The sequence below is a fragment of the Pimephales promelas genome, chromosome 3 (genome assembly GCF_988280905.1).
Source record: "Pimephales promelas chromosome 3, fPimPro1.hap1.1, whole genome shotgun sequence".
Lineage (NCBI taxonomy): Eukaryota > Metazoa > Chordata > Actinopteri > Cypriniformes > Leuciscidae > Pimephales > Pimephales promelas.
This window is the reverse complement of record NC_142771.1, coordinates 33337455-33361541: the sequence shown is the minus strand read 5'-3', so window position 1 is coordinate 33361541 and position 24087 is coordinate 33337455. Positions and strand designations below refer to the sequence as shown.

Sequence of the window (24087 nt, the reverse complement as noted above, 5' to 3'; positions counted from 1 at the left end):
CGTTTGAGGGCGTGGCTTAGCCATAGGTCATTTCTAATTTTTGGGTGAACTATCCAGCACCATCTTTAGCCGCTTTTTCCAGTAGCACCTCATTGCAGTACACGAGATCCAGGAGGCGGAGTTGGATCAGATCTAAGGGGCGGAGATGGGTAGGATTAGGGGTGTGGTTAGGGATCAGGGGGCAGAGATGGGTAGGGTTAGGGGTGGGGTTAGGGTCAGGGGGCAGAGATGGGTAGGGTTAGGGGTGGGGTTAAGGATCAGGGGGCAGAGATGGGTAGGGTTAGGGGTGTGGTTAGGGATCAGGGGGCAGAGATGGGTAGGGTTAGGGGTGTGGTTAGGGATCAGGGGGCAGAGATGGGTAGGGTTAGGGGTGGGGTTAGGGTCAGGGGGCAGAGTTGGGTAGGGTTAGGGGTGTGGTTAGGGATCAGGGGGCAGAGATGGGTAGGGTTAGGGGTGTGGTTAGGGATCAGGGGGCAGAGATGGGTAGGGTTAGGGGTGTGGTTAGGGATCAGGGGGCAGAGATGGGTAGGGTTAGGGGTGGGGTTAGGGTCAGGGGGCAGAGATGGGTAGGGTTAGGGGTGTGGTTAGGGATCAGGGGGCAGAGATGGGTAGGGTTAGGGGTGTGGTTAGGGATCAGGGGGCAGAGATGGGTAGGGTTAGGGGTGGGGTTAGGGTCAGGGGGCAGAGTTGGGTAGGGTTAGGGGTGGAGTTAGGGTCAGGGGGAAGAGATGGGTAGGGTTAGGGGTGGGGTTAGGGTCAGGGGGCAGAGATGGGTAGGGTTAGGGGTGGGGTTAGGGTCAGGGGGCAGAGATGGGTAGGGTTAGGGGTGGGGTTAGGGTCAGGGGGCAGAGATGGGTAGGGTTAGGGGTGTGGTTAGGGATCAGGGGGCAGAGATGGGTAGGGTTAGGGGTGGGGTTAGGGTCAGGGGGCAGAGTTGGGTAGGGTTAGGGGTGGGGTTAGGGTCAGGGGGAAGAGATGGGTAGGGTTAGGGGTGGGGTTAGGGTCAGGGGGCAGAGATGGGTAGGGTTAGGGGTGGGGTTAGGGTCAGGGGGCAGAGATGGGTAGGGTTAGGGGTGGGGTTAGGGTCAGGGGGAAGAGATGGGTAGGGTTAGGGGTGTGGTTAGGGATCAGGGGGCAGAGATGGGTAGGGTTAGGGGTGGGGTTAGGGTCAGGGGGCAGAGTTGGGTAGGGTTAGGGGTGGGGTTAGGGTCAGGGGGAAGAGATGGGTAGGGTTAGGGGTGGGGTTAGGGTCAGGGGGCAGAGATGGGTAGGGTTAGGGGTGGGGTTAGGGTCAGGGGGAAGAGATGGGTAGGGTTAGGGGTGGGGTTAGGGTCAGGGGGCAGAGATGGGTAGGGTTAGGGGTGGGGTTAGGGTCAGGGGGCAGAGATGGGTAGGGTTAGGGGTGGGGTTAGGGTCAGGGGGCAGAGATGGGTAGGGTTAGGGGTGGGGTTAGGGTCAGGGGGCAGAGATGGGTAGGGTTAGGGGTGCGGTTAGGGTCAGGGGGCAGAGATGGGTAGGGTTAGGGGTGTGGTTAGGGTCAGGGGGCGGAGATGGGTAGGATTAGGGGTGTGGTTAGGGTCAGGGGGCGGAGATGGGTAGGATTATATGTATGGTGGGAGGAATCCAACTCCTCCCCCTGGATTTCATGTTCTGCAGTGAGGACTATCTCGCGTTTTCTCCGTCTGGGCGAACGGTTCCAGTTAAATTTCCACTTTAGCTTGGAAATGCACAGCATGATTACAAACTGTCTGACTAGTAGAATGCGTGTAGTGATGTAACCACTCAGGATTAGTGGCTTTAGTGTCTTCTCTATAGATGGCCAAGAGCGCTAATTGAGTGGCGTAAAAAAAACCTCACTTTTAATCTGAATCTCAGTTAGCTCTCTCAGAATGGTCCGGAATGACGGCCGTGCGGCAGAGTCGTAGGTCAGACACATGCTGATGAAGGTGGCCAGCTCTTGAGATGACGGCACCGCCAGGCGACTCTGCGTCTCATAGAATCGCTCTTTCTGTAGACAGAGGAGAGCATGTGAGCAAGCGTTGAGAGTGTGGGTTGTCAGGTACGCAGCTAGAGGAAGCCGTACCTCAGGCAGTGTGCTGCCACTGATAGGAAGATCTCCGTTGTTGCAGATTTCCAACAGAGTTGCTCCAAAGCTCCACTGGTCGGCAGCGCTTCCTATACGAGCCCCGTCGGGGATACACTCCGGGGCAATCCACGGGATTCTCTCCACACGCTCTGCACATAAAAACACACATATCAGACACAGGCATGTTCTGGAGTAAAAGTGAGCGGTTCTTTCCTCTGCAAACCCTGCCATTATGATCTTATTATGAGGTGGGTGGGTTTAATGTGTTGCTAATGCATTGCTAGGATGGCATGAACGTTTAATACTTCTGGACAGCAGCTTCAATGCTGTTAATGTGATCATCCTTGACATTCAAAAACGTGCTAGACTAAAGGAAGTTAGCATCACCATTAGGAAGTGGTTGGTTTGTAGCTTCCTGTTCTATAAACCATGAGAGAATCTGATGAAGTAAACAGTAGTGACAAACGGAGCAAAGTAACTAGAAAAATGACACAGATAGAGAAGGACAGGATGTACTCAACTTGATGTATTGTGTGAATAACAACAGTTCTTGGTTACCTCCACGAGACAGAGCCGAGAGAGAAATGCCTGGGTCACTGAGCTTCACAAACGGGGACGAGCCCTCCTCCAAACCCTTCCTGACCACCAGAATATTCTTGCCACACACATTACCATGGACCAAACTCTTTGTCTCCTGTGAAGGACAATGTGATGGGTCAATCTCACAAAAAAAAACTTCATTTACATTACAGCGATGTTCACTGGACTGATCAATAACCATACAATGCAAAAATGTTATGAAATAATATTATTATATTATATATTATATACTTATATATACTTAATAATAAGTTTCCTTAATGCAAACACAATTTCATAAAAAACAATTTTTCATGTGATTTTGACGTGTAGTGTCTGTAATTTCTTAAAAGGCTTACAAATGAACATTTTAAACTAGAAAATATGTTAAAAAGCATGTTGACGTACAATGCACAAATGTCCTTAAAACAGACTTTATTTATGCTTAAAACTATTTCTTTTGCTAAGATTTTTTTCTCTTTTGATTTAGAGGTGTAATATATGGAAGCTTGTTTACACCAAAGAATGAAAAATAAAAAAGGTAATTGCGACTTTTTATCTCACAATTCTGACTTTATTTCTCAGAATTGTGAGATATAAAGTCAGAATTGCGTGATATAAAGTCGCAATTGCGTGTTATAAAAGTCAGAATTGCAAGATATAAAGTCAGAATTGCGCGATATAAAGTCGCAACTGCGAGATAGAATTGCGTGATATAAAGTCAGAATTGCGTGATATAAAGTCACAATTGCGTGTTATAAAAGTCAGAATCATGAGATATAAAGTCAGAATTGCGAGATATAAAGTAGCAATTGAGTGATATAAAGTCAGAATTGCGAGATATAAAGTAGCAATTGCGTGATATAAAGTCAGAATTGCGAGATATAAAGTCAGAATTGCGAGATATAAAGTCAGAATCGCGTGATATAAAGTCAGAATCGCGAGATATAAAGTCAGAATTACGTGATATAAAGTCAGAATTACGAGATATAAAGTCAGAATTGCGAGATATAAAGTCAGAATTGCGTGATATAAAGTCGCAATTGCGTGATATAAAGTCAGAATTGCGAGATATAAAGTCAGAATCGCGAGATATAAAGTCAGAATTACGTGAAATAAAGTCGCAATTGCGTGATATAAAGTCAGAATTACGTGATATAAAGTCGCAATTGCGAGATATAAAGTCAGAATTACGTGATATAAAGTCGCAATTGCGAGATATAAAGTCAGAATTACGTGATATAAAGTCGCAATTGCGAGATATAAAGTCAGAATTGCGTGACATAAAGTCAGAATTGCGAGATATAAAGTCAGAATTGCGAGATATAAAGTCGCAATAGCGTGATATAAAGTCATAATTCACCTTTGGCTAAGCCACACCCTAGAATGTAGATTGACCAATCACAGCGCAGCCAAGAACGAGCTCCCACACAGACTCCGACACTTTTTCACAGCGCTCCATTGACTTTCAACACAGGCGTCTCATATTTTTGGTCTCGGCAGGCTATTACCGTCATAGTTTTATACAAAATATGGTTAAACGTTGTGCCTCGGGCATTTGTAACACAGATACGCGTTTCCCAGAGAGGTTGGAGGGGGGTGTCCGTTTTTTCCCTTCCCAAAACCGAAGTAAAATCCTGACAAGTGTCGTCTTTAGAAACTGTGTGGATGTCCTCAGTCAGCTAAACCCCGCAAAGATCAACAAGCACATCTCTTTTTTACTTCTAACCTTACTGTGAGTGTGAAGTTATACTAGTTAGACCGTTTTATAATGTTTTAGGTTATGATTTCGGTTCTCACACCGGTTGTTGACACGCTAGCACAGTGTTTCCCAACCCTGTTCCTGGCGGCACACCAACACTGCGCATATTCTTTATCTCCCTAATCTAAAACACACCTGATTCAACTCATCAGCTCATTAACCCATCTGATTATGAGCTGATGAGTTGAATCAGGTGTGTTTGATAAGGGAGACAAAAAATACGCGCAGTGTTGGTGTGCCGCCAGGAACAGGGTTGGGAAACACACTAGCACACGCTGCTAATAAATACAACGTTATACTTGTGTAGTCCGTTTTGTAATAACGATTATAGAAGTGAATAGAGACCTACCCAGCTTTGCATGAACAGTGTTGCTCCCTGATATTGTTAGTCCCAGCCTCCGTCTCGATTAGTAGGAAATGCGGTGGTTCAATTTTTGACTGTGACCGGTAACGTTATGCTTTTGCCACTATTTTGAATGCCTTGTTGTTTCTTGCGTTTCACCTGTATGTCTTGAATATAGCCTTCGAACGCATATTGCAGTCCCTTTTGCCTACTTCTATTGGACACTTTATCTGCTGCTTTTAGTGCTTTATAAAAGTTTGATAACATTTCAGCAGGAAGAGCTGTTACAGCATAAAGCCATGCAGAGCGCAGATGAAGTTTGACGGATATAGCAACAGTAACTAAGGGGGGCGGGGCTTAGCCAAAGGTGAATTGCGTGATATAAAGTCAGAATTGCGTGATATAAAGTCAGAATTGCGAGACATAAAGTCAGAATTGCGTGATATAGTCAGAATTGCGTGATATAAAGTCAGAATTGCGTGATATAAAGTCAGAATTGCGTGATATAGTCAGAATTGCGTGATATAAAGTCGCAATTGCGTGTTATAAAAGTCACAATTGCGAGACATAAAGTCACAATTGCGTGATATAAAGTCAGAATCGCGAGATATAAAGTAACAATTGCGAGATATAAAGCCAGAATTGCGAGATATAAAGTCAGAATCGCGAGATATAAAGTAACAATTGCGAGATATAAAGTCAGAATCGCGAGATATAAAGTAACAATTGCGAGATATAAAGTCAGAATTGTGAGATATAAAGTCGCAATTGCGTGTTATAAAAGTCAGAATTGCGCAATATAAAGTCACAATTGCGAGATATAAAGTCAGAATTGCGAGATATAAAGTCAGAATCGGGTGATATAAAGTCGCAATTGCGTGATATAAAGTCAGAATTGCGAGATATAAAGTCAGAATCGCGAGATATAAAGACAGAATTGCGTGATATAAAGTCAGAATCGTGAGATATAAAGTCAGAATTGCGTGATATAAAGTCAGAATTGCGTGATATAAAGTCTGAATTGCGTGTTATAAAAGTCAGAATTGCGCAATATAAAGTCACAATTGCGAGATATAAAGTCAGAATTGCGAGATATAAAGTCAGAATCGGGTGATATAAAGTCGCAATTGCGTGATATAAAGTCAGAATTGCGAGATATAAAGTCAGAATCGCGAGATATAAAGACAGAATTGCGTGATATAAAGTCAGAATCGTGAGATATAAAGTCAGAATTGCGTGATATAAAGTCAGAATTGCGTGATATAAAGTCTGAATTGCGTGAAATAAAGTCAGAAATGTGTGATATAAAGTCGCAATTGCGTGATATAAAGTCAGAATTGCGAGATATAAAGTCAGAATTGCGAGATATAAAGTCAGAATTACGTGATATAAAGTCAGAATCGCGAGATATAAAGACAGAATTGCGTGATATAAAGTCTGAATTGCGTGAAATAAAGTCAGAATTGCGAGATGTAAACTCGCAATTGTGAGTCAGCTCACAATTCTGTCTTTTTTTCTCACAATTGAGACTTTATTTCAAAGAATTGCGACTTTATATCACGCAATTGCGACTTTATTTCTCAGAATTGAGTTAAAAGTCGCAATTATTATTATTTTATTTGTATTTATTATTCAGTGGTGGAAACAAGCTTCCATAGTATTATTACCTGATATGATTTTAAACTTTCAACGCATGAAAGTTATGATTTTAGTAATAGTAATATGACCTGATATCATTTTAAACTTTCAACGTATGATTTTAAAATTTCAAAATGCGTTCATTTTTTTGTTATATAAATATCCCTATGATAAATAGGTCACATTCTTTTTCTTTTGTTTTGTGGTGAAATCAGATAATATTCCTGTTATTTCTTCTAACACAGACTAATAATTTCGAATAACCAGAGTGATTTATTTTTGTCAATTATGAATGCAAGCTGTTCCATTTTAAAAGTCGCATATTGAACTCAACACTCACAAGATAGCAAAGAGCACTGGCAAGCTGTTTAGCAACAGTAAACTTCCACTGAGGAGTGACACGACCCTTCTCTCTGTGCAGGAACACATCTAATGGGCCGAACTCCACAAACTCCTCCACCATGATGTCTGTTCAAATAAAAAGTGCAGTCAACAGATACATAATGTGTATGACGGATGGTAAAAAAAAGTACAGATTGTGCATAAAAAAGGAGCTCAACCAAAAAACAGCTTTGACGACACATGCGCCCTTTAAAGAGGAAGTTAAAAAGGGCACGCCACTCACTCTCAGATCCCTTGACTGAAACGCCATGCACAAAGACCAGATGACAGTGTGACACCTGACTCATGAGACTAGCTGTCTCAAAGAATGCCTAGACAAAAATGAGACAACATCATGCTTTTGCTATTGTTTTTATCATACATTCCTAACCAGACAACTCTTACTAGCGCTATGTCCTTGTGGCTCTGGTCCAGAAATTTTAGGACGACCCGGATGCCTTTTACGTTGCGGTGATTGTTATTGTATTCGTTGGGGTCATCCTCCAGTGAGCCGTGTATCTTCAGCCAGCCTGAGTAAATGTTGGTCCTGGTGCCTCGTCCCAGATGCTGCTCCTGTGTCCATTAAAAAAAGTCAACGGGTGTTTCGTCAATTACAGGGATTTTATGAGCCATATTTTTATGAAAACTATTTGCATAGATTTGAGAATAAATTACAACTATCCCTTAATCATGATGTAATTTCTAACAAAAGTAAATATTCTGCCACTAATAAAATTACTGTACTTGGAAACAATGTCAGTGAAAAATAATTTTTATTAATTTAAGTTTTTTTTTAAATTGTGTATTATACAATATATTTTTTGAGCAAAGTTTATTTATTTTATTAATTTATTTGATTGATTTTAAACAATACAAAATACTGTATATATAAAAATACAATTTTATATACAATATAAAAATTAAATATAAAATTACAATATAAAAAAAACAATATCTATAAAGTATTATAACAATAATTATATCATGTTTGAAAAGGAGCGTGATGAAGCAGAAGCTTATTATTTTTCCCACCCCTTATATAACTCTAAATATATCATTTTACATTCATAGCAAGATAAAAAAAAAACAGCATAATTTTTAACACCAAACCAACTTTTACATTTGGCACCAAACAACCCTTCACCCTATATTCACATATCCCAATGCAATCAGTATTATAACCCACACTCACCTCTGTTCCTCTTCATATCCTTTTAATAAAGTGTTTTTATGAAACTTTTTAAACTGTTTAATGTTTGTACAACATTTTAACACCTGCTCCAAACCATTCCACAACCTCACCCCACAAATAGTGATGCACATACTTTTTAGAGTTGTTCTTATTTTAAGCTTTGTAAAGTTCCCTCAAGCTATACTCACCCTGCATTTCCAGAAACATTTTTTGTACATTTCTCAGAAGTCGATTATTTCTTCCTTTAACATGACTTGTGTCGTCTTCAATTTAACCATATCAGTGAACTTCATTATGTGACTTTAAAAATAATACATTTGTCTGTTCCTGATATTCAACGACATTAATGATTCTGATTGCTCTCTTTTGTAATGTGCAGAATCACATATAACTACTCTTTTGTTTTGTAGTTATTTCCACACATAACTCAAATATTTCCAATTAAACTGTACTTTTGTTAAAGGGATACTCCACTTTTTTTTTTTTTTGGAAATAGGCTCATTTTACAACTCCCCCAGAGTTAAACAGTCGAGTTTTACCGTTTTCGAATGTATTCAGCCGATTTTTTGATATTTAGAAGTATATCAGTAACCAGACAGCTTCTGGTCTCATTGACTTCCATAGTATATTTTTTTCCTCCTATGGAAATCAATGAGACCAGAAACTGTCTGGTTCCCGATATTCTTCTAAATATTACAAAATCGGCAGAATGCATTCAAAAACGATAAAACTCAACTGTTTAACTCTGGGGGAGTTGTAAAATGAGCCTATTTCCAAAAAAAAAAAAGTGGAGTAACCCTTTAATTACTGTATGCTAAAAAAATATGTTGTAAAGGTTGTTCATTAAGTTTCATTAAAGGCCCACTGAAGTGCCTTGGAACGGCAGCTTTTCTATGATGCTTTGACTTAATTTCCATTGTAACAGGAAGCTACGGCAGGACATATTAAATGGCTCCTCCCCCTTTTTTAAATAGCCAATGGCGTTTAGTTTACCTCACAAATTGCAAGTCGCACTTGACAGCACCATGGAAGCGAATCCGAGCGCTGATGAAACGTTGGATTCAATAGTAGACATGTGAATAAATTCTAGATATTTCATTCTTAACCAATCTAGTTGGAAAACAGAATAAAACACGAGCGTTTGAGCAACCAAACTCTCATCTCCAACCCCTATCGCTTTGGCCAGGTGGAATTTATAGCATAGGGGGCGGAGCTTTAGATTCTAGTGAGCATTTGATTGGACAGAAGCTGATGAAGAGTCCGCGGTGATGTCATACGAATCCGTGATCGATTTTAGCAGAAGTGAGAGACTGCACATTTTAAATGCTTATATCTCCTTGTTTTGTTTCATAACCTTGAGCCTAACATATTCACACTAAAAGCTAAAAAACTTAGATTTTGATTTCAGGGGGGCTTTAAAATATCAGATCCTCCAGGTCAAAAGTGCATAGCTGACAATAAGACAAACTACATGTGATATATAAGGAAGTGTCTGTTTTCATTTTATCAGTGCAATCAGTACAATCTGCCCAAGTGGAATGCATGAAAATGTTCTTATCAATGGTTTGGTGTCGTAGAGCTCAGCGACTAGTAGGCGACTGATTGTGCAATACAATACCTTTGTAATCTCCTTGTCCTTAATTTGATGAAACCTCAGTTGGCTCAGGTTGAGGGAATCAGAGACAGTTTTAATGCAACTGTTTGCACCCTTTCTCATTACGAGAAGGTTTGATAACTCTGCAATGCAACAATAAAAAAAAAAAAAACGTTAACAGGATGACTCACCAACTGATTAGACCTCTGTGGAATTTTTCCTAATCAGAAATTCACTCCAGGGTGACTCAGAGGTTTGACTGTAAAGGCTGCCAAGCTGAAAACACACACACACACACACACATCGACTCACCTCCTGGTCTTGGCAGGCAGCACTTCTTCAAAGTGAAACTGTCTTCTTCAGACTTTAGCACGGAGGTCTTTAAACTCATGGTGAGCTCCTTTATGCTGAGGAACTCTTTATCCCAGCCTTCCAGTTTGAACAAGGAGCCTTTGTGTGTAATTCGGAACTGTTTGTATATTGGACTTTCTCCTTCCTGCCAGAATTAAAGTTGAGCAGAAATCAGTAGTGATGAAACAGAAGTAGCGACAGATGTTCTCTTCCGTATTGTGACATGCGAGTGTAAGAGATTATTTAAAGAAAAAAGTAGCCCAGAGACTTGGTTCTATGCATTGGATTTTGAGATGTTGAATTGGAGGCAGATGAACGCGAGTTTGCAGGGGTGAAGGTTTATCGCATTAAAAGAAGTCCTGTATATGTCACCAGAGAGAAGTCTGCCTTATGCTACGTTCACACCGGACGCGAATAGCAGTCAATGCAAAGACGCTTTACGCGCGCGAAAAATTCCTGCGGCGCGAATGAGGCGTGGAGCGAGGCGTGGAAGACGCGAATACACCTCGTTCGCGCGAATTGAGCGTCTGGCGCGTTAAGCGGGTTACGCGCGAATGATTCAGTTAGTGCCATTTGTGCATTCACGCGTTTGACGCGAATTCGCGTCTGCCGCCCGAGTTGAAAAATCTGAACTTTGCCGTGAATTCGCGCCGCGTTAACCAATCAGGAGCCTAGCTGCTTGCTCACGTGGTGAAGTGTCTGGATGCTTCAATAAATTATTTTGTTAATATGACTAAATGCATGGTGGGATTATGCACAACAAAGCAAATGTTTTATCACTTAAAACATTATTTCTATATACGAGACATGTTCATTTTGTATTGAATGTTATTCATTCCATATTAAGATTATATGAAATAGTATTATGTTGTAAAGACAATCAACATATGTGCATAAATTCGTGTCTGGACGTGAGAGAGAGAAAAAAAAATCACAGGACAGATTAATAACTTTTGAAGGCTGGCTCTATTTATCATCAAAACAAAAAATAAAATGACAGCTAGATTAGATGGATGAGGGCGAGGGTGATCCTCGCTCAGATGCGGGACAACAGGTCATCAAACTGGGCGCGGGACAGGCGGAAGTACCGCTGACAGCGGCCGTCATCCAGCGCAGCTCCTGGAGCGAGCAAATGGTGAAACTCGCCAAACGGTTCGGCTCCGAAGGGTCCGGTGGACACAAATATACGGCGACGATGATCCCCACGCCGCTGTTCTAGCTCTCCAGAGTAAATACAGAGCGGTAACTCTCTTGATGAATGCTCGGTCGACATAAAAACAATGGCCGCCAACGGATTTCGCTTCGGACGCGCATAAATTTCGCTTCAAACTTTTGTTTTTACACGCGCCAGTTTCGCTCTTGACACGCGAATTAACACAAAGTGGTCAAGCGTCAAACTAGACGCGTCAGGCGCGAATTTGACGCGCAATTCGCGTCCGGTGTGAACGTAGCATTAGGTCTGTATAGTGACTTGGATAGTTCATTTTCACCTGAAGGTACAGTTATTACATTTTGATTGTGCATTATGAGGTGAAAAATGAAACCTATATTTGGGTGAGTTGTATACAATAAGATCTATAACATGCATTTATAAAATAGAGCCGGTGAATTTCCATTTCAAGCTGACTTAAGCAACTGAAAAACGAATTATTTGTGAGACTTTTGAAGTCAACTGCATAATATTTGCTCATTTAATAACTTTTTGAATTAGTATAGTCTTTTCTTTTCCCATTTTAAATTCTACATTGTATATTTATGTGCAGTGTATTGTATGGTATGTGTATTATGGTCTCTATGGGTTTTTGCTTAGTTCTTTTGTGCATGTTTTATCATCTGCCAGGAAACAATGTGGAAGCTTCAAAGGTAATAATACACTCCGTAGGAAAAAAGGTGTGGGACGACTTAAAGACATTTTGCGCAATATGCGGCCACCTCTCGTTTTTATATGCACTAGCAATTAATTACACACAACAAAGTGCCAGGATTCTCGTGAACAAGGTTAAATTAATTCACAATTCTTCCAACTCCTCCTACAAAACTGTTTTCAGAGTTGACATTTGATCTAAAGAATTACCTTTGTCCGACTCAGAGATGCCAGGATTATTCGATGGTAATCCAAAACACTCCAGCGCACGATAAACGCTCCCTCCTCTGGTTCTTTCTTTAGTTTTTGGAGCACAAACTCATCCCTAGCATTCGGAAAAAGAGTGAACACGTCAATAAAATGGAAGAAGACCACATGGCCACACTGACCGCATGTGGAGATGAGAGTGACGTACAGTATGGGGCCGTGCAGGTCATTGGTCTCACTGAGAACCACTCTGGGCGGAGCCACTTCGTGACAAAGGTAATGATGTGCATCGGTTGTGAGGCGGAAATACCCATCGAGCAGTGAAACCAGAGAGCGAGCCTGAAGACTGGAGCCCAAATGCATTTCCTGGAACACAAATATACTGTATGTAGGTAGGACACATATTGTACAAAACACAAAAGATCGAAACTAATACCAGACCGTTTACCATTGACATGTTGTCTTGTCGACTGATGCTGACATTTACGCCCCGAATGGCTATCAGAGAGATCTCAGGGAAGTCACAGAAGGTGTTCCAGTTGTCCATTTCCTGTTCATCACATGACTGTGTCTCTTCGCTCTGATTATGAATGTATTCATTAACCTGGAAAATGTGACTAATTCAAAAGCACAGCCATAGTAGAGACGAAGGTCAAATATCAACTGCATCAACTTACCCTTTGTGCTGATAACTTCCTCCACCATATGCCAGTTGATCCAGAAACCTTGATCTCAAAAGTAGGTTCAGGTTTTTCGGTTTCCCAAGAGGGTGTTGGTGTTTCGGAGGAAATGAGGCACGAGCCGCTGCCATCTCCATCAGGTCTCAGGTCAAGATGAAACACGGGGAAGGTCTCGACGCCAAAATGAGGAGCCAGACGCTCCAGCGTAAACAGATACTTGTACATGACCTCTTGCAATCCAAGCTTCCCCATGCTTACTGTGTTCTTCTGGAAACCGCTCACAAACCTCTCAAACACACGCCGAATACGGAACCTTGTCAGGAAGTTGTTCCGGGCAATGTGTCGGGAAAAAGATTGAGGGATGCATCGGAGAAAGCTGAAGGATGGAGCATAAACAAGTCAACATGCTTGAATAATTATCTATGTTGTAATGGCTATTAGCATTATTACATGATTTAGAAATGCACATTTGAAAGTGTTTCAATTAATGTCATTCAATTATGGGGAGTTTTATTTAATTGAACAACAGATTTAAAGAAATTCATATCATGAGGAATCAAGGACATTTTCCTCGATCTTTTAAGATAAGAGTTTGTTTCATCGATGTACTAAAACATTGTAATTTCGTCCCCCGTGAATAAAAGTCTAAAAACATACTAAAAAAATTCTAAAAAAGTCTAAAAAATTAGAGGGTGAAAAAACAACAACAAAAACTTTACTAACATTATGCATGGACACAGTGGAAAAAGTCACATTATGTACGATGGGACCCCTTTAATGGCTATCTGCTGTTTTATATATGGTAGCATTCTTCAATCTCTTGTCTTTTTCTTGTCTCTTTTATTTAACTTCCTCTTTAAAACAGTTTTCAGATCTTCCTTTGAACAGAGAAGAAAACTGAAGCCCACACCTGGTCTGCTTGGCCACATCCTGTAGAGAAGAGCCAGTCTGCAGGGCCGTGTAAGTTAGGTGGAGCACAGCCATACCCAGACACTCATTCTTAAAGTGACTGATCTCTTCCTCTCCCTTCAGTGCATCCAAACATGTCAAGTCATTCACAAAATCATATTTTGCCTGGAAAGAGAATCAAAACATACAACTTAAAACAATTTGAAAGAATGGCATCCTGCTTTTTGGTAAATAAACCCCAGGAAAACACAATTTCAAATACAAAAATAAAATAAAATAAAAATAATTTCAATTTTGTGTTATTTTTTTTAAATGTAAATTACATTTTATTACAAGTTTTTTTTTCATTTAATCTGTTCAAACTAGAAATAAATATCTCACAGGCAATAAAGTTACAGTGTTTCAGTGAATCTCTTTCAATTATTTTGAGTGACTGTAAAAATCACCTGAGCAAAGAGGTATTCCAAGGACGCCATCTCCAGCAAAGGAGACATCACCTGCTCTGCTCCAGATCCAACTCGTAACGCATGACGAGTCACTACCGGTTCCTTTTCAGCTAATCCATGCCAGTTACGGAAGTAAAACCTACAAAGCAACAACATTAATTGATGATTAACACCAAGAGATGTTTCTTCAGTGAGAGAACCTGAGGCTTTGAACAAATCAGGAGAGTCAATGATTCAATGACTGAATGTAATGATTTTTAAATGGTTTTAATATTTCATGCATCCCTTGAAAATGGTCTAATTGAAAATTGTCCGTGTAATGTGCCACTCCCAGTATATTGCTGGTTACTTGATACAGGCAAATTGCAATAGAGGACTTTTTTTAAGTACTCGAATCGAGGAATCTTGACAGCCCTAATTATCGATCTCATAACATTATTTGCCATTGTAATTGCATTAAACAGTGTGTAAATACATCAAGATGCAGTCTATGCAAGAATGCATTTGTTGATAATGTTTCACTTATTGATTTAGTTTAATTTATTGCTGTATTTATTATCTTGATAATTATATTAATGCAATTTTAAGAATTTGACATAAAGCATGACAAATATGTACATTTAATATGGTTGGAAAAACTTTGCCTTTATAAAAGGTAAGAAAATGCACCTGAAAATCAATTTAAGGGAGCAAATATTGTCACTTAAAGGAGAACTCTGGTCAATTTTAACATTGAGCTCATTTTTTTGTACATTTGGAGTGCTGTCAGTACAGACAAAAATGACTTTTTTAAAAAAATTCGTTTTTTTTTAAAATTCGCACCCTGTTGACTTCAATGGGGCATGTTCTAAACCTGCTTTTAGCCTCTTATCATCCTTGATTTGTCATTACGAGTGCACAGCCATGTGAGTGGTGTTATTAAGAGTGACCACGGTCAATCTGACTGCAGTAGATGTGAAAGATATGAATAAAAATGATGTTAATTCAGCCAGCTCACATACCTCTATTTGCTTCCTGTTTTCGGTCGAAGCCCACAGTAGTCGATTGTCGAGTTCACGGGCGCGATCATTAGTGAATATCATCTCAAACCTCCTCCGTGTGTTCAACATCTGATTCAGATGAACTATCCATTTGAGCTGATATTCTCAGAACACCACACAGTGTTGGGCTTGAGATGATATTCACTAATGATCGCGCGCGTGAGATCGACAATCGACTACTGTGGGCTTCGACCGAAAACAGGAAGCAAATAGACGTATGTGAGCTGGCTGAATTAACATTTTTATTCATATCTTTTTACATCTACTGCAGTCAGATTGACCGTGGTCACTCTTAGTAACACCACTCACATGGCTGTGCACTCGTAATGACAAATCAAGAATGTTAAGAGGCTAAAAGCAGGTTTAGAACATGCCCCATTGAAGTCAACAGGGTGCGAATTTTAGTGTAGGCAACACCGATTTTTGTTGTTTTTGTCTGTACTGACAGCACTCCAAATGTACAAAAAAATGAGCTCAATGTTAAAATTGACCAGAGTTGTCCTTTAATATTTACATGTTTTTAAAAGGTGTGACTGCAGTCTAAAGCCAGTCTAAAGAACAATTCCTCTCAGAAACTTTGTTTTCCTCTGGGCTGTTGCTGTCTGCGTTATGTTCAGCAAGTCCCGCCCCCAAAAGTTCCTGAACTTTGAAAAAGTATTAAGCCTACCTCGCGCGCAGGGACTTTCTAAGGGGGAAATTTTTACCCATAACTTCATTTAGACCCTCGTCCCTGCAGTTGAAACCGAATGCCACCCCCAAAGTCCCTAGTTTTTGGGGAAAGTTCCTGCGGTGGAACAGCGGCTTAAGTGGAAAAGAGGGGAAATGCCCCAGGGGGGTACGGCACTCTAAAGCGTTCGGGAACCACTGATTTACAACGTTACATCATGCATATTTGTGCGCTTACCATTGCATTAATCTCTACACAAACACACACAGTCTCATATTCACCTCATTCGGAAATGCACCAACAGGCCAGACTGGTTTTCCGCATTAAATTTGTGATTTGGACTGTACCAACACGAGGATGCAGGGTCATAGAGAGCAAACAAGGCATGACAGACAGGAGTGATCCCTGAGGGAGAAAGAAAATATTTTAGATTGACAAGACCAAAAACAAGAATAGGAAGCTGAAGCACTTTACTGGCACCCACACCTACCCACAGTCTTTGCAGCATCGATGGTGAGATCTTCAGCCGTGACCTCACCCTCCTTGTAAGACAGAAAGCGCTCTTTCTCTTTGGTCCAGAAGAGAAACACATGGACCCCAGGACCCTCACACTGTCCCGTGGACGTCCCGGCTCTGGATCTTCTTGGACGTCCTCGTCTAGACATTATACACTGCTTCTTCCAACACCTGCTTTAAAGACATGCAAGTTTTAGTTTAAAACACCTGTGCCTATTAGTTTTTAGACATTCTTTGTATTCCTATGGTTTTGAAATATATATACAATCAACACATTTCTATTTAAAGGGGCCATAAGATGCAAAATTCACTTTTATATGGTGTTTCCATATAAATGTGTCAACCCTCATACAATGTAAGAAATCCATTCACTCCTTTTTTCAATCCTCAAAAAGCCTAAACACTCTCAATAATCAAATCCGTTTGGATTTTCAGAGCAATATGATGTTATATTGCTCATGCTCCACCCACGACTGTTGACGGACTGTCCCGTATTAGCATATTTCTGCCCTCAGCATTTAGGACTTGACGTGTCTTGTGTCAACACCCCCGATGGAAGAGAGGGGTGGGGTCAGCTGTTGCTCATTATCATTTAAAGAGACATGCACCGAAATAGGTCGCTGTGAACGGAGCGGTTTTTGAGGAGGTAAAAGGGTGTTGTTTTACACAACCATTGAGGAATTTTAACCAAAGCATGTTACAAACTTTACAAGAAGAATCATTCCAACTTGTGGAAAATGGGCATCCGATGACCCCTTTAATTACTCTAAAAATAGCATATTTTGTAACATCAACATAAGCATTAACCCTCAAAAATATATTTTAATTTAACAACATGTACATTATAAGCCTCGTTCAGATGGTCAGTCCAAATCTGATTCATGGGCATATTCCATTTGAATCAGATTATATATTTTTATGTGTTAAAAATATTCATTCATTTGTGGTACACACATTTCTGGAAATCTGTCTGACTGCTCTAATCTGATTTTGCACGTAATTTTCTCACGCCACGTAAAATGCAAACATGTCAACATGGAAGCAGTCGCTGCAGAAACAAGGTTGTGTTGTCTAGTCAAGTGCCAGTCAAGCAGAAAATTACAATAGCCTATAAATAGAGATATGTTTTGAGACAAGGACACATTTTCAGAGTATGTAAGTAGCCATAGCAACTTATTCTCTGAACATGACTTTCTCTGGAGGTATCCAGCACATGCATGGCATTCTGATGAGGCTCCAGTGGGTGTGGCAGCACATCATAGGCACAGTAATATACTAGGGTTGTCAGTACCAAATTTTTAGTAGTCTGTACCAATACCAGTACAATTTTGCAGTTCTCTGTACCAGAGCAAAACCTGTTGAATTAAGTGTCTCACTCACTCCACGGGCTAACTGCTGTGTTGGCGACTGGGCCTATTCTTGCAAGAATAAATACTTCTCTTTTATAAATTCGCAGTGATGATGATTAACATTATTTTTGCCACAACAAATCAAAGTTGGAGCTAAACAAATCAGGAAAGTGGACGATGAAGGCCATAGGCCCTGTCCCAAATGGCACACTCCGGACTTCGGTGACGTCATGTAGCGCAGACCTATAGGGCCCTTAGCGCGAGTCCGCAAGGGCGCATTGAGAGGTATTTTTGGGAGATACTCGAGCGTCATGCCGGAAACAGAAAGAAGGTTTGGTTGTTGTTGTTGTTGGACAGGAGCTGCGAGTCGATATGCTGCAGATTGTTGTTGGTTTTACTTTCATTTTTGCAAGATGTCTTTTCATGCACTGTATAAAAATATTGTTGGTTTAACTTAAAAAAATTAGGTAACCTGGATGCCTTAAAACTTTAAATTCATTGAAATGGAAAAATTGAGTTAATACAATGAAGGAGATTGATTTAATCATCAGAAACTCAAAATATTATGTTATATGAACTACATAAATTATTTAAGTTGATTTGACAAAAGAAAAAATGTTGCAATTACAAATCATGAAAATAAAAATATTTTTTTACAGTGTGCGGAGAAATCATATTTTTGTGCTCAAGGCGCGTTCCTCATGCCTGTGAAAGCCATATTTCTCTCCATACGGAGCTGAATAAACAGGTCATCTCACCAGTCTCTTAATTAGAAAAATATCACAAATATCATTAAAAGAAAATTATAGTCTTTAGCATCGAAAACAGCATTTATTTTATTTTTTCCAAATCGTATGTCCATGTCAACTACACAGCCTGCTTTTACAGTTCTGTAATTGTATATGCCACCTGGGCAATAGAATAGATGTCATGGTTATGTAAATGATACTGCAGTTGTAGTTAATAATACATAATGTTCAATTTTAACACAAAATAAAACTGAGTTTAGGAAAAATGCATAGGTTTCAATATTCATTCTACGTTTATGACTCAGTAAAGCCTTAACATTCAGTTCTATTTATGTAAATGAATCATAATGTGATTGTATTATTTAACGTGCTATGGTTAAGTTTGAGATATCAACCACTGGTCGATAATATTTGTATAAACTGCAAGTAACAACTCGAATTCCTCTTCTTTTTTTTTTACTGTACAGGATTATAGAGGCAATCGCAGTGATCAGAATAAGAAATTTGAAAAAATTTGGTATCATTTATAAGCTTGTTTCTTCATGGGGACCTCAATCCAGGTCCCCAGTGACACGAGTTCCCATGAGTCAGTCAGTGTGTACATTCAAGTCCCCAATCGGATAGAAAAACATGTACACACATGAACAACACACACACTTGCTCCCTGTGCAAGCAAAAACATACATACACATCTGTTCTATGTACAAACACAAACAACTTAATACAAACAGCTGATTAATTCAGGAATTATGGAAGTGACTAAGGGCCCTTTCACACCTACTTGTTTGGTCAGGACTTTCGGACTTTACAGTTTTGTCCGAATAAAAATTACAGCTGTGAAACCTACACCAGACCAACAATGAAATTTGCTCAGATGAAAAGAGGTAGTATTAGTCTGGATCAAACTGAACAAAGGTTTGGTTCGTTTCTAATGTGAAAGCATTTCTGTATGGTTCGGAGTTTCAGACCTTTTACAGGAAGTTCCGGTGGTTCCCGCATAGCTGAAAAAACAGATGGTGGCAGGGAAAATGAGCCGTGGTAACACATGGGGAGAGGAGGAGATGAGGTTTTTAATTGAAGTATGGGTCTGATGACATAATAAGAAGTCAACTTGCAGTCTTCTCCACCTTTCCTGCCGGCGGCGATAAAATGTTGGCACAACCAGGACGTTCATTTGGCGAATTTGAACTTGCCTTGTGTATAGTTGGTATTATGCCATAGAAATAACAATATAGTTGCAACAATATCCATCTGTTCATTCATGTAACTTGTCAAAGTTACCCGCCGAATTAACGACACACTGACGTCAGACACTCGTCCATTTACAAAATCAAACAATGTCAAGATGCAGCCCACATATACCCCCTTTCCACCAAAAAAAGAACTGGTTCGGAACTGGTGCTGGTTCAAAGTTGGTTCGGAGTTGGTTCAACTTGCGAACCGCTTCAGAACCTATTTGTTTTTCCACTGACTAGAGCTCCCAGGGAACGCTGTCGTTACGTCACTGTGTGCGTCGCCATACGTCTTAGCTAGAAACGCTTGCAAATACAACATTACTTTCGGATTATCTCTAACTCGTATACAAGAAAGCTTTAAAAACAATTGAAATATGTAAGTCTTTTAATCTTTTTTGATAAGTTATGTACCCCTGTAATTGTGTCTTTTTTTCTTTCCATTTATTTGTTATATATTGTGCTTATAATGTCTTCAATAAAAAAATTACAAAAATAGAAACGCTTGCGTTAACTTCAAGCATAACAATTACAAAGGCGGACTTCATCGTGTTTCTGCAAATGTTTCTCCTGGATTTGCGATCCTTTATTATGGTCAGAAAAGATGTTTAGAACACATCTAAACCCGCCCCAGCCCCCGACGTAAGCATGACGTGGTAAAAGAACGGTTCTAGTCCAGAAAAGAGTTGGTGCCGCTTTGGAACCAGTTCTGCTGGCCGAGAACCGGTTCTTTGGCCGTCGAAACACAAAGAACTGGTTCGCGCATAGGCACCGGCTCCGGCTCCGAACCGGCTCTCAAAATGCTTTGGTGGAAAACGGGCTATAGATGATGACGACAGGACGCAAGTATGTCACATAAAGTTATTTAGTGCGCTCGCATAATTGCAGTGTGAAACCAATCCAAAACTTTCTGAACGTTTAAAATGCATCAAAACGTGAACTTTGGTTCGGACCTTGTTGCAGACTTTTAGGTGTGAAAAGGTCTGCGCAGTGCCACTTCAATCGAACACACTTAATATCTTTATTAATGAGTCATTGAATTATTAACTCAACCAAGTCATTCAAAGATGTGAATTCATTCAGCAACACAGTGGTTTTTAATCCTGCTCATGGGGACCCGCTTCTCAGCACATTTTGTATGTCCCCCCGTATTTAAAGTCGACCTGTGGTGAAAATCAAGTTTTTAATGTTGTAATACGTCTATGTGGTGTTTTTAATACACTTTAAGATAAAACCATGTGCAAATTGATAAGTTAACACCATTGCTGAGTATTTTCTCCTTAAAACTGCAGTGAACCAAAGACAGTCTCAGGCTATGTTTACACGGAAACGATTCTGAAGAGAAAACGCAAAAGTGGCGTTGCGTCATCACTTTATATTCTTCGTTTAGACAAGCATTTTGGGTGGGAAATCCGCGTGCACATGGTGACGCAAAAGTGTGTGAAATTCAATGTAGTATGCACTCCAGGCAGCTAGGTGGCAATGTGGAGCACTGCCACACAACAACACCAAGTCCGTGCGCCTGCGTACAACCTTCACTGTCAAGCAGACTTTTGCGTTTTTACCCTTTACATGGGAACGCGGCGGTGGAGCGTTTTTAAGATTTCCACTCTGGAGGGTGGTTTCAATTTTTTGCGTTTTTAAGCCCCAAAAAAACGCTGTCGCTGTGTATTTTTACGTTTTCACCCGCGAGCGTTCTAGCGTAAACAGGGCCTCAAAAGCGCGGTTTGAAATCGCTGGTGTTTCTGACGTCACAAACTACCCTGTAACCAATCAGGTCAACGTGTGATTGTCAATGATGCAATCTCTGAGGTGTGAGTGAGTGGAGGCGGGGCTAATTTGCATAGACCAAAAGTATACTAAATTAGGCAAGGAGTTACATTCAAGCTATTTTGAGGCATGGAGGCATTTTTTTTTTTCAAGGAAAAACCAATTCCATATGTAAATGTGGTGCTCAAAGATGCGTTTTAAGGGATAAAATGATTGACACACCTGACGTGATTCAGACTCTCAGCTCATTAGGTGAGCTTCATGATGGGGTGAATCCCACTCAGAGAAAGTGAGCATCCCTTTGCCCTACTCACTCTGAAGGCCAGAAGTGGGGACTTTGGAGTTAGCATCGCACTTGTGTGTCGTAACGTAGCCATTGAAGAAAAGAGCAATGAAATGTATGAAAAAATGTGTGTAACATATCGCATAACAAACAAAACAACTCGACGTATTCTGTTTATACGCTAACTCGAACTCTCCTCTCATCCAGCTTTAAAATAAAATGTGAGGTTTCACAACCCTGGATCACATCACCATAAAAATTACTTCCTTAAAGTTATCATCTCATGTACCCTCTGCTAATTGCCTACTGAACTGAGTCTGTCAGATAAGAGAGACAGACAAAATGTGCAGAGCAGTGGGTCCCTAGGACCAGGATTTCAAACACAGCCGTAACAAAACACCACTGCATTTTGCTCAGAGTTGTGCAACGGCTCTGTTGTGGCTTTTTAGAGCTATTTTCGTTGGCAAAATAGAGTAAAAACAGATGCTCACGTTGCCTGATCATCATCTCTTCCTCTTTAATACTAGTAGTTGCAGCAAGAAATAAACAGCAGAAGGTGTGTTGAAAGGTACAATACAACTTACTAAAATGAATCCTGTCTCACATATTCCCTCAATCAGCGTTTCAACCGAGGAAAGACGTCAATAAAACAGCTTGTAGGCTAATGTAATGTCACTTAAAGTACCTCAAAAAAGCTATTTAATGTCTATAAAACTCATTCGTTAGCTAGAAAAATAAAAGAGCAATTTGCTAAATATATGCACTTACATATTCATTATATGTTCACTTAACCTGCAAGTGATGTCTTCATTATTTAATGCATGTTTGGATAAATCGGTCTTGAAGTTATTACAGTTTATAGTCATTAAAAAATGTTCATATTTCACCAACAAACTGAAGGAGAATTCAATTCTGTTATTAAACAGTTGATATAAAAATGCCTTATGTGTCATTTAACTGTTTGTAGAACTCACTTTTACTGAGGTAAGTTAGATTAATGAATTGATTACTAATTGATTTTTTGAAGTGTATCCTGAATTTTTGGGTGCAGCCCAGAATTTTCATTTCTGTACATCAGTAATTTTATGGAGACAAAATTTTAGTTTTTTTTTTTTAACTTTACTATACTAAAGGATGATCTGTGTTTAAAAAAAAAAAACATTTTGTAGAAATTAAAAAATGTAACACTGTCAGATGATAAAAACAGTGATTGAAGACTGTAACTTAATATTTTTAATAAGAAGTAAATTAATCACATTTATTTGATAGTTACTATTTTATGCACTGGTCCATATCATGAGAAGGGTTATTTATTTTTCAGTAATATTAATTATTTTTTTCTTTTGCGACCCTTAAGAATATCTAAAAGATACAAACCAAATGTGCTCATGATGAAAAAATAAAAACAAATATTGTGTTCATCACTCCTTCCTGGTGATGTAAACACGCTCAGGAAGAGTTATTCTGTAATATTCTCCATTAAAAACTATAAAATATTCAAAAATAACACATTTATTGTTACGATATAAAAACAGGCTATGTTTGAATTGAGGTGAAAATGTTTAAAGATCTAACATCAAATTTCCTGTAGCTCAAACAGAAGATGAATGCGTTTGAAACAGTGATGGGTTCGATTTTCCAAGCAAAACAAAATCTATGTACCTTGAAATCATTGTAAGTCACTGTGAATAAATGACTGCATTTGCAATGTACATTTAATGTAAATGTAGCCTAACATTGATAGCTGGCAGAGCTAAGATACACTCAGTGACAATATAATGAGAGCTAACTTTCGTAAGGTATAAGGGACTTTATATTTTATATTTCAAAACACATATAGCCGTCTTTATATTTTAGGAGATTCCTCACAAGCAGATTACCGTATTTGGGGGTCCGTCAAAAAGTCTGAAATATGTAACAGTGCTTCTGCCCACCTACTATTAATGGCATGCTACTGGTGTAATGGTCGGGTTTGGCAGTTCTCGGAACATTGTGCTCTTAGATTAAAAAAAACTGACAGGTCATGTCGACAAATGCCACATATTACTAATACTAAACGCACGAATGTGTTTACTCTCATAGTATGTAGGCGCAAAGTGTCGACAAACAACCTTTAAAAAAAAAAACATATCAGCTACTTCCTGCTTCAGATACAGCCCTGATGGGCAACTTCTTTATCTCCTTTAAATATTAAAAAATAAATAATACTGAAAAAAAGTATTGAAAACTGATTATGAGGTAGCATTTACTTACAGGCAGATGAATGACGGTGTTTATTTCAGTTTAGTTGTCCTCCTATTACAGGATTCACATCTTCAGCCACTGACGCGCACAACAGACATGTTGCGTATTCTTCAGTCTCACTTCGTGACCTGTTACCACCAGTATCGGCGTAAGATACTGTAAGCAAGCCTTCAAAACCTTCGAAGCCTAGTGAGCTGCCTACTTA

General features: G+C 39.8%; 1 protein-coding gene across 3 annotated transcripts in view; it reads right to left on the bottom strand.

Moving 5' to 3' along the window:
• tyk2 (tyrosine kinase 2) overlaps positions 1–24087 on the bottom strand; it is a 30421-nt gene extending 6334 nt beyond the window's left edge. The window contains exons 1-17 of one of the 3 annotated variants that reach the window (XM_039685963.2): positions 23892–24087; positions 16230–16429; positions 16021–16144; positions 14033–14171; positions 13588–13751; positions 12675–13053; positions 12446–12577; positions 12206–12363; positions 12001–12115; positions 9888–10071; positions 9600–9718; positions 7195–7362; positions 7034–7121; positions 6749–6876; positions 2645–2780; positions 2084–2235; positions 1858–2008 (exon numbers count right to left, since the gene is read on the bottom strand). In XM_039685963.2, coding sequence (XP_039541897.2) covers positions 1858–2008; positions 2084–2235; positions 2645–2780; positions 6749–6876; positions 7034–7121; positions 7195–7362; positions 9600–9718; positions 9888–10071; positions 12001–12115; positions 12206–12363; positions 12446–12577; positions 12675–13053; positions 13588–13751; positions 14033–14171; positions 16021–16144; positions 16230–16404 — 2512 coding nt within the window. In that variant the 5' untranslated portion in view covers positions 16405–16429; positions 23892–24087. Of the gene's footprint in view, positions 1–1857; positions 2009–2083; positions 2236–2644; positions 2781–6748; positions 6877–7033; positions 7122–7194; positions 7363–9599; positions 9719–9887; positions 10072–12000; positions 12116–12205; positions 12364–12445; positions 12602–12674; positions 13054–13587; positions 13752–14032; positions 14172–16020; positions 16145–16229; positions 16430–23891 lie in introns of all 3 variants that reach the window. The other 2 variants (XM_039685960.2, XM_039685961.2) reach the window with 2 other exon arrangements.